Here is a 12767-nt window from a genome sequence, read left to right as displayed (position 1 = left end):
CTTAAGGTATTTTAAGATTGTCACAAAAGAACTACATTGAAAAGATCTTAAGTAGATTTGGCATGAAAGATTGTGCGCTAGGAGATACCCCGATCGTTAAAGATGATAAATTTAATTTAGGTCAATGCCCCAAGACCACACTTAAGACTAAGGAGATGCAGAAGGTTCCCATGTATCGGCCATTGGAAGTCTAATGTATGCTCAAGTATGTATGCATCTAGATATTGCGTTCATAGTTGGAATGTTAGACAGATATTTGAGTAACCTGGGGATGGATCATTAGAAAGCAGCCAAACGGGTAATGAGGTATTTACAGAGAACAAAAGATTATATGCTCACTTATCGGAGATCGGAAGTTTTGAAGATCATCGGGTATTCTAATTTTGATTATGCTGGATGTCAAGACACTTTGCGATCCACTTCAGGCTATATCTTCATGTTGGCTAGATGAGTTGTATCCTGGAAAAGTGTTAACAAACACTTATGGCTTCTTCTACCATGGCTGCAGAGTTTATAGCATGTTATGAGGCATCCAATCATGGAATATGGTTACGAAATTTTGTCACTGGGCTGCGGATAGTGGTTGGTATAGAAAGACCACTAAAATTATTTTGTGACAATAAGTCGGTAGTGATGTATTCTAACAACAATAGAAGTAATATGAAGTCAAAGCAATGTAGACGTGAAGTTTTTGGTTGTTAAAGAAAGAGTTCAGAATGGTCAAATTTTGATAGAACACATAGGAACAAACTCTATGGTGGCAAATCCATTGACTAAAGGTTTACCACCTAAAGTTTTTCATGAGCATTTTGTTCACATGGGTGTTAATCACTTTTCTGATTCCATTGTTTAGTGGGAGTTTGTTATTGAGGATGTTCTTTGACCTTATTTTGTTTATTTTCTAATAGAATAAAGCTAATGATTTATGTTTTATTATTTGAACTCGTTTATCATGCATGCAGTTTAGCATAAAGTTTTTTTAGAATGATCTCATTAAGGAATTTAGACCAGTTGGAAATAGGCATGATCTAGATCACTTTGCATGTAGTTTTCATGCTATCCATTCATACTTGATCTATGTCATTGAATGTATTGGAATTGGTGATCAAGAAAGGTTAGTTACAAAGGTAGTGATGAAAGTTTTTGCACGCTTAAGGTTTATGTGATATAATTATATTAGGTACACAGACATAGCCCAAGTGGGAGATTGTTAGACATATTTAAATAATAATATGTTTAATTAAAGTATGGGCTATGTATGTGGATTAATAATTTATCGCATTGGGTTATTTTATTAGATTGTGCCCTATTATGTGATCTAGGCCCTAGATTCCTAATTGAGTATGGACTTAATAGGTAATTAGGGTTTAATGAAACCCTAATTGAACTATATATAAAGAGACCTTAGGGTCATGGTCCCCAATATACCAAAACAATAAGCACTCAGTCTTTCTTGAATCCCATCTAGAGAGAGATCACTAAGGACATTTGGAGTTTTGGTTGAGGAAGACCATAGTCATCCATTATCATCTTGAAGCTATCATCAACTTTGCAATGGAATCCGATATGTTATTCTTGACAATTTGGCATGAATGATCCTAGGGTTTATCTATTCAATATAGATATTAAGAATCTATGCTAACAACTAATTGATTTTTGCATTTTTTGTAATGGTACTTTATTTTTAGGTCTTTATATGACTTAATTGGGATAATTAGTTTATTATATGTATATTTTAGTTCAAGAGTAGAATGGTCTTTTAGCTAGCTGTTAAACGGATTGGTTTTAAGAGTTTTCTTGTGACACTTTACGATTTAGTTTTATGGAGTTTTGAGGTTTTTGAATGAATTTTTCGATTTGATGATAAAGCTTCATTGTCAATCATTTTTTACAATTTTTGAATCAAGATTGTATGTCAAGATCAATATTGAACTAAACCGTTGATTAATTTGAATGTTCAAGTATGGATTAAGGAATTAGTTCTTCATATCTCTTGGTCTTCGATCAAAAGATAATTTAAATCTAAATATTTTCTTTTACATTGACATCAAATTGAATTGGGAGGCTTAAATTTTGTCAATTAAGGGTTCAAAAAACTAAAGGGTTCATGGAAATTATACTAATACTAATACTAATAATAAAGAAGGTTGATGCATTAATGAGTAAAAAGTGACATAAGAGTGACATAAGAGTGTTAGAAAGCAATGAGGCAATGCCTTTTTTTTATTATTTTTTTTTTTAAAAAAAAAAACTATAGAATAAAATTTGAAGTCAAAGTTGGTGCATCTTTATCAGCATTATTTGATGCCCACTTAAGAAACTGATTGTGACAAAACAACTGCCTTACCCCCCCACCCATTGGACCAAATAAGAAATAAATTAACTTCTTTTTAGCTCTTGTTTTATAACACTTTTGCTCATTTAATTCTCTTTCAATTTCTTGTTTTTGTAAGAAACAAAAATCAAAATATATTTTCAAAAGTAATGTCATTATCAAACAAACCCTTACTGTAAAAATTTTACAACTTTTGTGGATAGCAAGATTAGTTGGATTGGTATTGCTTGTTTACCATATTCATTCTTTTATTGCTAGTTTCAATTTTTTTCCCTTTCTAATAAAGAAAAAATGAGTAATTATTTATTGTTTCTTTAATTAAAAATAAAGGAATAAATTGCTTCAGGTGACTATTTATTGCTTTTTCCTCTTATTTTATTATTAAAATTAGATTGTTTTCAAATATAGAAAAATGAGTCAATTTGTTTATAAATATAACACAATATTATTGTTTATATGTGATAGACATTGATAAATATTGATAGATATTTATTAGTGTCTCTCACTAATACTGATAGATGTCTCAGTGTTTATTACTATCATTTTAATATATTTGAAAATATTTTCAGCAATTTTTCTATTTAAAACAACTACCCTAAAATGTAACATGAAATTACTTTTTAGATAAAAGAATTACTAATTTGACTTAATTTATTATAATATTTGGGTTAAATTACGATTTTTGTCCCTATATTTTAAACTTTGTTCAATTTCGACCCTTATATTTTTTATAAATCTTAAATTTAGTCCCTCAAAGTTATTTTTTTTACCAAAATTGGTTAAATAAAAATAAAAAATTTGATGAAAAATACAATATGGGAATATATTTTCCAAATTTATAGTAAAAATGATTTTTTGGTCTATCATGCTCACCCTATTTCTACATGCCAAATTAACCAAATCAACAAAAATAAAAAATAAAAAATAAAAAATAACCAACACTACTAGCAAAAGCATTTCCTTTTTCTCAATAATAAACCAACCTTCAATAATTTATTTCCTTTGTACCACTTCGGGAGTAATTTAAATGACAAATCATTTTTATCTTAATTAAACGGTCCGTTTAGATTGACTAGAAAAAAATATATTTTCCAAAAACTCATTTTTATATACACTTTTGATAAAAATTGATTAAAATAGACTCAAAACTCATTTTTATATAAACACTTTTGATAAAAATTGATTAAAATAGACTCAAAAAACTATTTTGAATGGTTAACAGACACTTCAATTTATTCCAACATAACTTATTTTTTAAATTAAACACTTGAAAATGTATTCCAAACATACCCAAAGTCATCCTGAAATATATTTTTAAAAAATCTAAAAGTAATCGTGATAATATAAAGATCAAGCCTAAAAGTGTAAAATAATTCATTAAATTGATTTTAAATAATTAAAAACATGTTCCGAAATAGTTTTTGAATATGACATAAGTAATTACGGAAATTATCATGCTCATCAAAGACTTCACGACTCAAGCCTAATTGCCAGAATTTTTATCCAACCAATATGGTCAAAAAATGGTTCCACCAGACATTCTTTATTATTTATTTAATGAAACTGCAAGATCTCTTTCATCACAATTATGTCTACAAATTATGAATTATTACAATAAAAACAATTAGAGCAAAGACAATATGAGGTTAAATGGTATCTAAACATATTTTATTCCTCTTCAATAATCAAGGCTAAAAGACAAGACTAAGATGCAGCCTGCACCATTACAAGGACATACTTCTGAAATGTTGTTTTTCCTTTAGTTTATAGTTTTCTTTTTTCCTGGAGATTTGAAGTTTGTTTCTTTTCTTTTCCCCAAAGATCTGAAACTCAGTCTTCAAAAGAAAGGCTGTCACATCTCTAAAAATAAGTTCTGAAAATGTTTCTACATTCACCCTATACTAGGAGCTAGTGTAGATGAAAGCTTCGATATATCTTCTAAGATTAGAAAAATACCCATTGGAAATAGTTGTCCTCCCTTATCATGATCATCCCCTTGTCTAGCCAATGTGGGACTTTGATTGTATTGCCAACAATCCTACTCTTGAATAAAGGACCATTGAGCTTTCTTTCAAATAGTCATTTAATCTTCAAGTTACACTTGAGCACACCACAAACTCAACCACAGAGTAGTCATTCATTCGAATTACACTTGAGCAAATTGTTGTTTGAAGGCTCAACCTCGAACGAGTACTGCCATGACTACATCTTCTGAGGCTCCACCTCTTTGTTCGACACCTGAGGATTTTACACTAACATGGTTACAACGGGATCTACTCTAATACCAATTTGTTAGAACAACAGGCTTCTAGATATCTCCACAATGGTATGATATTGTCCACTTTGGACATACACCCTCCCAGTTTTGTTTTTGATTTCACCCAAAAGGCCTTATACCATTGGAGATGGTTGTCTTCCTTTATAAACCCTATAGTCTTCCCCTTATCTAGTCAATATAGGACTTTAATCACATTTTCAGTAGATAATAACATCGAAACAGCAATATGAAAGAGATGTATCTAACCCATTGGAAAATTTGAGAAGTAAAAGTTATTGTAATGGAAAGAACTCCAGGAAAAAACCACCATATACTCTTTAAATGAAGTTAAGATCAGCAGATTGTTACCATGCTGAAACAGTCGTATTGTATGAAATCGAAAACAGCTTCCAGAAACTCAAGATACATATGTGCAATGAAGTATGAGAATGTAATGCATATTAGGATGACAATGGTGTTAATATAGTTGAGCTGACACAATAATTAGTTCAAGATATGAATTATTGAATATATACTGTGCTTACAAATCTCATCATGTGACATAAAGATTCTACTTTAACCTTGTATTTGATCTGCTTCCTAATAAGAATCTCCTTTTCCTGTAGTTAAAGGGCCCATGGACAGCAGTAGAACAGTGTGAAAATATTAAAATGTAATTTATGGAATCTGAAAAGAAATTGAAAGCTAGTAAGTTCATTACCTAGAGAATCATCTGAAGAAAAGATTAGTGCTTCCATCCTTTCAAATGGCCATCTTCCATGTATGGCTCCAGAAATCCAATGAACTGAAATGATTAAAAAAATACAGCAATACTGTAATCTCCCAAGTAGTAAACTTTCTCCACGGACAAACTCTCAATCGGGTAACAATTTCTTGTTGATATCGATAATATAGGAAATGCTAGACAACAGTGAAAGCAATTAATATGAAACCAATAGAAATATTACTTCCTTAAGAAAGTTTTATTCCGCATGGTGCTTAAGAAATAATGAACGATTATCTCTCAGAATAGGATAGATTACTAACTTAGAGAATGCAATATCTCAACTATAGGATGCAATGAACTCAATATGTAATTGTAAGCAACCCTATAAGGAAGAAAAGAAGAAAAGGAAGAAAAAAATTGTCCAAAAAGTGAGAAAGAAACCGAACAATATATGTGCAGGCTAATATATATATTAAGACACATCCTTTCATATAATGTTGTGTCCCTTACAAAGGAAAGATCCCTAATGAAGAGCTGTGAATCTTTAACATTAGTTAAATAGTCTTATTCATTACTTCCAGCATTTCTTTCCTCGAAGAAGTGGGAACTGTCATTTTCATACAATTTTTATAGCTTTACATAACATATACTGAGCTGGTATATATCAATTACTCCAAGATCTACAAATAAGAACAAGGTCTTGTATGATAACGATACCTTGTTTCCATCTTTTGACCACCTGGCACCATACCCTTCTGCTATTCTTATCTCAAAAACTATCCCATGTGGTGCAACAATATGAATATTCATCCAGCAACAATGAGCTATCAAGTGAACAATCGTATTCATGGCAAGCCTGTTCTTATCAGATTCTGGCGAAAGATATTATTAAAGGATGATCAGTCAAGTACACTGTCAAAAACTTCTATATGAACTTCAATCTTTGCCGTCTTATATAGAAAATGATTGTAATTCTTGAAACTTCTAAGTCTAGTCATAATAGAGTGAGACATTTGTGTGCACTTAGGTCCAATAGAATTTTGGCTAGGAAGTTTGATAATTATTTAGGCAAACCATTTGGTCTTTTGTTTTTAAAGTTAAATTTATAAATACTACTTTCATTTCCACCAATAATTATAGTAATAAAGACACTGCTCACCATTTCCATCAAAAGTACCCCAATATTTGCTGCTAGGTCTATGATGATGCTTTGCCAATGCCTTAGCTCCATGAGTTAACTTTATGCCTTTACCCTCGATCCATAGAAAAAACTTACTTTCATAATTGGGCGACTAGTATTCACAAAAGACAAATATGTAACAAGCAGAATTGAAAACGTTCATCATTAGAAAAATAGTTATACTTTTCTTGAACCTTTGGATTATTTTTATTTTTATTTTTTTGATAGTACCATCCAATAGTTGAGACCTACCAAATTCAACCATTCCACGTTTACTTGGTCGTTTTCAGGTTTGTTTCATCCACTATCTGCAATGAACATATAGAGTAACCTATAGCTATGTGGTCCACTTCTCTAGATCCCTTTCCCTCTCTAATTGGTACACTCATACCTTCTAATAAATTACGAGGATACTGATAGGATCGGGCATAAGGGGTTATTAGGGGTATATTAGTAAATAGTTAAGTAGTTGGTTAGAGAAGTTTGGTTATCAATACAATGGATAGGGAATGGGGAAATGGGGCAATATTTCAAGCCCTAATGATTTAGGGCTTGAGAGTATTCGAGGGTCCGAGTACCTCGAACACTTGGTTTATCTTGTATTTCATTATCGTTTCTCTCTCAATATATTTGGGTCTACCAGATACAATTAAAGGCAAGGGAACAGCAGCAGAAGCATGATTCATTATTTCCTTGTGAAAAAGAAACAAACTTTTCACTGAAAGTTACAGTGTAACAAACTACCTTCAGGAATATACAAAAGATTATCTCTGCCCAACTGAAAAATACAAGAATACCGGCACCATGATGGGAAATCACAAATTGTTCCAATAAATTGCTGCTATGAAACTCCTTTAGTACGGTTACTCATCAACATTAGATAAGCTCTTGACAACCTTAGTATCATGATCAAAATCAGATCTATTTGAGAAGTTTTTGATTAACCGACATGCAAATTTTTGTGTCCTATTTTTATTTATTTACTTTTAATTTTAGACACGGACACGTTTGGGACACTTCCTGGACATGCCTGAGCAATTCTTTAAAGAGAATGGTTCACCTTTAATGTTGGAACCAAATAACCAAATTTAAAACCCAAATCAATTATATGTTAAATCAAGATTAAAATTTTTTTAAAAAAAGTCGAGGAAAAACCATTTTTTAATCCAAACATAAAAAACTGAAGCTAGAAACCTAAACGATATTTTATGCTTTTTTTAGTCTAGTGCATCTAATATTTTGTGTTAAATTTATATATATCCTAAAAAATAAAGAAAAAAAATATATTCCAAACGTGTCTACTAAGAAGTACGAACACTTTAATTTGGCTAGCGTGTCCGTGTCAGACACTTGGACACTGCGTCACTTGTTTGACATGTACCAAACACTTTTTAGTGTAATAGATTTGTTAAACACTAGTTGTACAAAGCAAAAATAGGACCAATATTTGGTAGACATCCATCAAACTCTTCTTACATGTATTAAGTCAACACATATGTGAAAAAAATAATAATATTTGAGAGTGAAATACATCGAATTAATTTTTTAAACATAAAAATAAATAAACTCAATAATTTTAAATTTTCTTCTTGTTTAAAAATGATATATATGTTAAAAAAATGTATGTTTTAATAAATGTGTCATTGGCATGTCCGTGTCCTAAATTTTAAAAAAATATGTGTTGTCGTGCCAGTATCGTATCTGTGTTTCGTATCTGTATTCATACTTCTTAGCGTGTTCGTATCCTAATTTTTTTTAATTGACGGATTGTTGTATCCCATCAAATATGTGTCTTTGTCTCGTGTCCATGTTCAATGCTTCTTATTATACTAGAATCAAGCAAAGCATCTTATGGCTTAACCATCCAGTTCATCTTCACGTCAGCTTTCAAGTTTGTGATAAATGCAAAACTAATGCAAATAAGAAGGGTAGGAGAAAATTTATCGACCACACTAGTCTGTCGGATAGTTTGAAGATGCTAAAATATCATAAAATCATATCTTTTTCAAACTTCGGTTCAAAAGCATGCTCGCTAAACATTTCGTTACACGCAGCTTAGCATTCATAATGATATTTATTGCACATTTGGTTAACTTATAACAATCAGAAACTCTTAACGGATGGAGAGATTCGAAATATTATGAATATTGGCGAGCTGTATCCTCGATTATTATCTTTTAAAGCAAAAACCAGAAAGCTACTGTTAGAGTACAGTAAGGTAAGGAATATTAGTAGTGGAACTATTTTAATGATCATGTAGTTTGTTAGAATGGGGTGATTATAAATCGGGAGATTAAAGTTGAAGGCAGAATTATAGGAATTACTCCGTTAATTAATCATGGCACCAGGGAGAGAGCCCTCTTGAAAGGCTGTATTAACCATGCAATTTCTCTTTGATATCATAATACAATTTTAGTTCTGAAAATATGTATTATTGAAACATAAAACATGCATTTGGATATTAACAGTAACCAGTAACCACTATATCCAAGCTTCTGAAAATTTGAAGTAATTGATTTGGATGCCAAAACATACTATTCAATACCAACAGAATTGAATAGACAGCACATGCAACGTGTATTATAACTCTTTGGGAGAAAAAGTGAAGCAACTTATTATGAATGCAGAGTCTGACCTTGAGTTTATATGGAAGCACAAATGAAGATAAAAGAACTGATCTTGGTGGGGGAAGAACATCAGGAACCGTTCCTGCAGTATGTGTCAAGCCGAGAAGACCTTGAAGACCTTCATAACTCAGCCCCTGGATTTGAGAATTAGATTAATCAATGCAAACTAGATACCATGCACTTCTATATAACTGATGTCAGCAAGTTAATACAAAAATTTGCTCTATACGAGGACCATTGGGAAAAGGAAATACAGTAGGCAAAATAAAAGAAAATCACAAAAATTCAGACTACATGCTGAAATTCTTTTAAATTTTGCGATTCCATCATCATAGATTTTAGCAAGAAAGAAAACTCACTGAGATTATTGCAGCTAAAGAAACGTAAGGCTGAAATGGTACACTTGAAATACATATAGCAATAACACTGTCAGCCATTTCTTCCTCTTCTCTGTTCAAAGATTTCAATATTTGCAAACCTGAAAACATATGAGACATAATCGTTCACTATGAATAAATTCACTGTTTCAATTCAACAACTTCACCATCTTTATTGACTACATATTAGTTTGTTTCCCTTTTGTTAATCTCTTTCTCAAATATTCTGTGCCCAATTTCACAGTTCTCTATTGTTTATCGTTGCAAACTGGTTCAGAGTTGAGAAATCTCCACCTCTCCCTCAAAAATATATTTCATTACGTCATTTAAAAAAAAAAAGATAAAAAGAATAAGATGATGATAATAAACACATGCTCTATTTTCTACCATTTCAAAATTGAATCACAAATACAGTTCTCCATCTTTTAAATTAAAAAATGTGCTACAAGTTCTGATATCAAATGCATATTCAGAGTAAAGAAATATAATAAAAACAATCTTTTTTCTAGATCACGAATCAAATGGAGCTTTAAATATCATCTTATATTTGATCCAAATTTCAAAAAGTCTGCATTAGAGTTTATACAGTGGTGCATTTTTTTATAAGAATAACTTTCATTGAGAAAAAATGAAAGAATACACGGGCATATAAAGTAGTATAATTTTCAATATGGGAAAACGTGTCTAACTATTTAAACAGTAAAGAAAAAGCTGTATAGATTTACAAGAGATTACCTTCGTCAATGCTTTCAACTCCAGGCAGGATGCTTTGAAGGTTTTCAGACTCCAACATATCAGAAACTGACACATACCAGCGGATATCCTTCAATACTCAATAGTTTACCAAGTTACAAAGAATAAAGCCAAAGGGATACAAGATAAAAAGCAAGAATACATGTTACCGAGATTTCAAATACAAGACATTTATTGAAGATAATCAGCATTCCTGGTTCAAGTCTGCAGCCAGAAAGGAAACGGGGAGATCAAAACTATGAATTGACATTGGCAATATTGTTATTATTGTGATTATTATTATTTTTTAAAAAGCATAAAGCAAACCAGGAGAACTAATTCAATTGAGAGTGATCAATGCAGGGCATTGATAAGGAATTTATGGATTATGGATCAAATAAACAATATATATTAAGGTACCATACTAGCTTAGTTATATTTAAGGTAAAAGTTCAAATTAAATTTGTACGATGATGCTATGTGATAAAAAAAAAAAATAATAAAATAAAATACCTATCGTATTTGCCCAAAGCATACTTTACTTCAATTGATTTTTGGCCATCTACAAACAAATTTATAAGGCAATCCATGTTGAGGTGGAAAATTAACAAACTACAAAACTTGGATATACCTATTGCTCTAGACTAATAACATTGACTTTCAATTCATGATACCATTTAGCTGCGTAAAGAAAGGTTCATCAACATCAAGTTCAAGGTTAAGAGATTTAAGCACCTGCTGAAATAAAAGAGTCTTTAAATGAAGGATAAAGTTGATCTTATCAGTTGCTATAAAAGGAAAATTACATCTATCACTTACCTGTACCATTTCAGACCCCTTATCCATAATCAGCTTCAACCATATTTCCTCTTTCTGCTTTAAAGAACTTTCTCCATTCTTAATTGACATTCTCTTATACATTGGACAGAAAGTGCCAGAACAGAGGGATTCCCACAAAGCTAATGTTAAACGTTTGTATAAAGGATATGGAGGAACACCTTCATTAAAAAGAACCATACAATTTTATATTGAGCTAAATCAAAAAGTCATCCTAATGAGTTATTGACAATCTGAAGAGGCCATGAAATATTCTTCAAATCAAATAGATCTTTTAAGTAAGCATCTCCATTCTCCTCCATCAATCCTCATTCCCACCAAAACAGGGAAAGCAGGAGGGGGCTCAATTTATTTGTAGAACCATAGGATATTTTTTCCCACGAATCATTAAAGAACCGACATTGTCAACATTCTCAACTTTAGGATTCATTTTGACCCAGTTAAAATATATATTTGGTCCCTATACTTCATTGACGTATGATCTACTCCCTAAACTTTTTTTTTATTAGTCATTAAAATTAGTACAATTAAACCCTTATTGCTAAAAATTCTATCAAGGTGAAATAATAACCTTCAATATGTAGCAACTTTTTTTTTCCTATGAAAAAACTGGACTTTTATTGAAAGAAAAGATGAAAGAATACACTGACAAACAAAAAGGAAAAGCCCACAAAGAAAGGGAGCCAACGTACAAGAAGAGGGCTCCAAGGCAAGTATAATGAGACTCAGCAAATTACAAAAAGACCGTCAAAATATAGCAATTAAAACACATTTAGTCCTTTGAGTGATTTGATCATCTACAAATGGAAAAAAAATCCCCCCATTGCACCTTACCAGGAGATTTTCTACGACAGGAACTAATCATTATAAATCTTAAACTACAACAACTAAATTTGGTAGACTATTTCATCACAAAATTTAAACTAAACTTAATAAACTTAAACCTTTGTGGGTGGGATGGGTCCTAAGCATATAATGCAGCGACTGAGCCCTGACATCCAGTTATAGAAAACTTCTCAACGATCTTTCTTCCTACAACCCTAGAAATTTTGCAAACAGCACTTGGAGGGAAAACTTAAATAAACAGAGAATACACAAAATAAACAGGGAGTTTTCCATTTTTACCTGCTCCGGAGTCTGGTAAGGGATTGGAAGTGGAAGGGTCGTCTTTAAGGAGAGCAGAGCAGAAGGCATTGCAGAGACCCAAATCGAAGTCTAGGGTTCCGTTAGTGGATGACTGCAGAACAAACTTGAGCGGCTCCTGCAAACTGTCCTCGAGCTTGATCATAATCGGAGACGGAGACAGAGAGCTTTCTGGACAAGATGAAGATGATGGCAGACAAACGAGAAGCGGGACAAACAAGAAGTTGGTTATTATAATTCTAGATTATAATAGTTTGTATTTAGAAAATAATAAACATTGTAATAAAAATTAAAGAATGATAAATATAAAATAGTAAATATTGAAATAAATGAGAGTTTTGAAATAACCTTGATAGTAGTTCATTAGGGTTTTGAAATACTATTTACTATATTAAGAAATGGTTATTATAGTTTTAGCATAATTTTTACCCAAACGTCCCCTTAATTTTCAAGAAATCAAATCTATTATTAGCAATATTTTTTTTGGCCAAAAGACCAACGGGTCATGTGTTCAATTCATAGTGGCTACCTATCTAAACTTTAATATCTCAT

The 12767-nt window shown here is 31.5% G+C and overlaps 1 protein-coding gene across 15 annotated transcripts; it reads right to left on the bottom strand.

Annotated features, from left to right (window-relative positions):
- Positions 1–3976: 3976 nt before the first annotated feature.
- Positions 3977–12435, bottom strand: LOC120092732 (RNA-binding ASCH domain protein). Of its 15 annotated transcripts, none has more exons than XR_016525205.1 (12): positions 12198–12435; positions 10910–11233; positions 10749–10797; positions 10406–10460; positions 10239–10326; positions 9486–9604; positions 9135–9260; positions 6479–6565; positions 6037–6191; positions 5314–5397; positions 5174–5212; positions 3977–4573 (listed from the first exon to the last, which is right to left on the bottom strand). XR_016525205.1 is itself a non-coding variant. In XM_090308012.1 (12 exons), exons 1-11 carry the CDS (start codon positions 12358–12360, stop codon positions 5338–5340), a joined length of 1134 nt encoding a protein of 377 aa, XP_090164138.1. In that variant the 5' UTR covers positions 12361–12434; the 3' UTR covers positions 3977–5212; positions 5314–5337. The 15 variants fall into 15 exon arrangements, 10 of the variants coding, with proteins under 10 accessions (XP_090164138.1, XP_038906826.1, XP_038906829.1 ...); XR_005486132.2 differs by having other exon boundaries at positions 5138–5212; positions 6479–6572; positions 12198–12434; XM_090308012.1 differs by having other exon boundaries at positions 3977–5212; positions 6479–6572; positions 10239–10304; ... (2 more) ...; positions 11055–11233; positions 12198–12434.
- Between the last annotated feature and the right edge of the window lie 332 nt (positions 12436–12767).

The sequence above is a fragment of the Benincasa hispida genome, chromosome 12, assembly GCF_027475165.1.
Source record: "Benincasa hispida cultivar pf3 chromosome 12, pf3_genome.v1.1, whole genome shotgun sequence".
In the NCBI taxonomy this organism is placed as follows: domain Eukaryota; kingdom Viridiplantae; phylum Streptophyta; class Magnoliopsida; order Cucurbitales; family Cucurbitaceae; genus Benincasa; species Benincasa hispida.
The sequence above is the reverse complement of the archived record's forward strand: the minus strand, read 5'-3'. Positions and strand labels throughout refer to the sequence as shown.

Bases quoted from the DNA above. Each gene is read 5' to 3' on its own strand.
- LOC120092732 (XM_039050896.2), bottom strand. From the start codon at position 12,360: ATGATCAAGCTCGAGGACAGTTTGCAGGAGCCGCTCAAGTTTGTTCTG. The intron at 10,798-10,909 runs GTATCATGAATT...ATTTGTTTGTAG, and splicing joins TTTCTTTACGCAGCTAAATG to ATGGCCAAAAATCAATTGAA. The intron at 10,461-10,748 runs GTATTTTATTTT...TTCTGGCTGCAG, and splicing joins GCTTTGGGCAAATACGATAG to ACTTGAACCAGGAATGCTGA.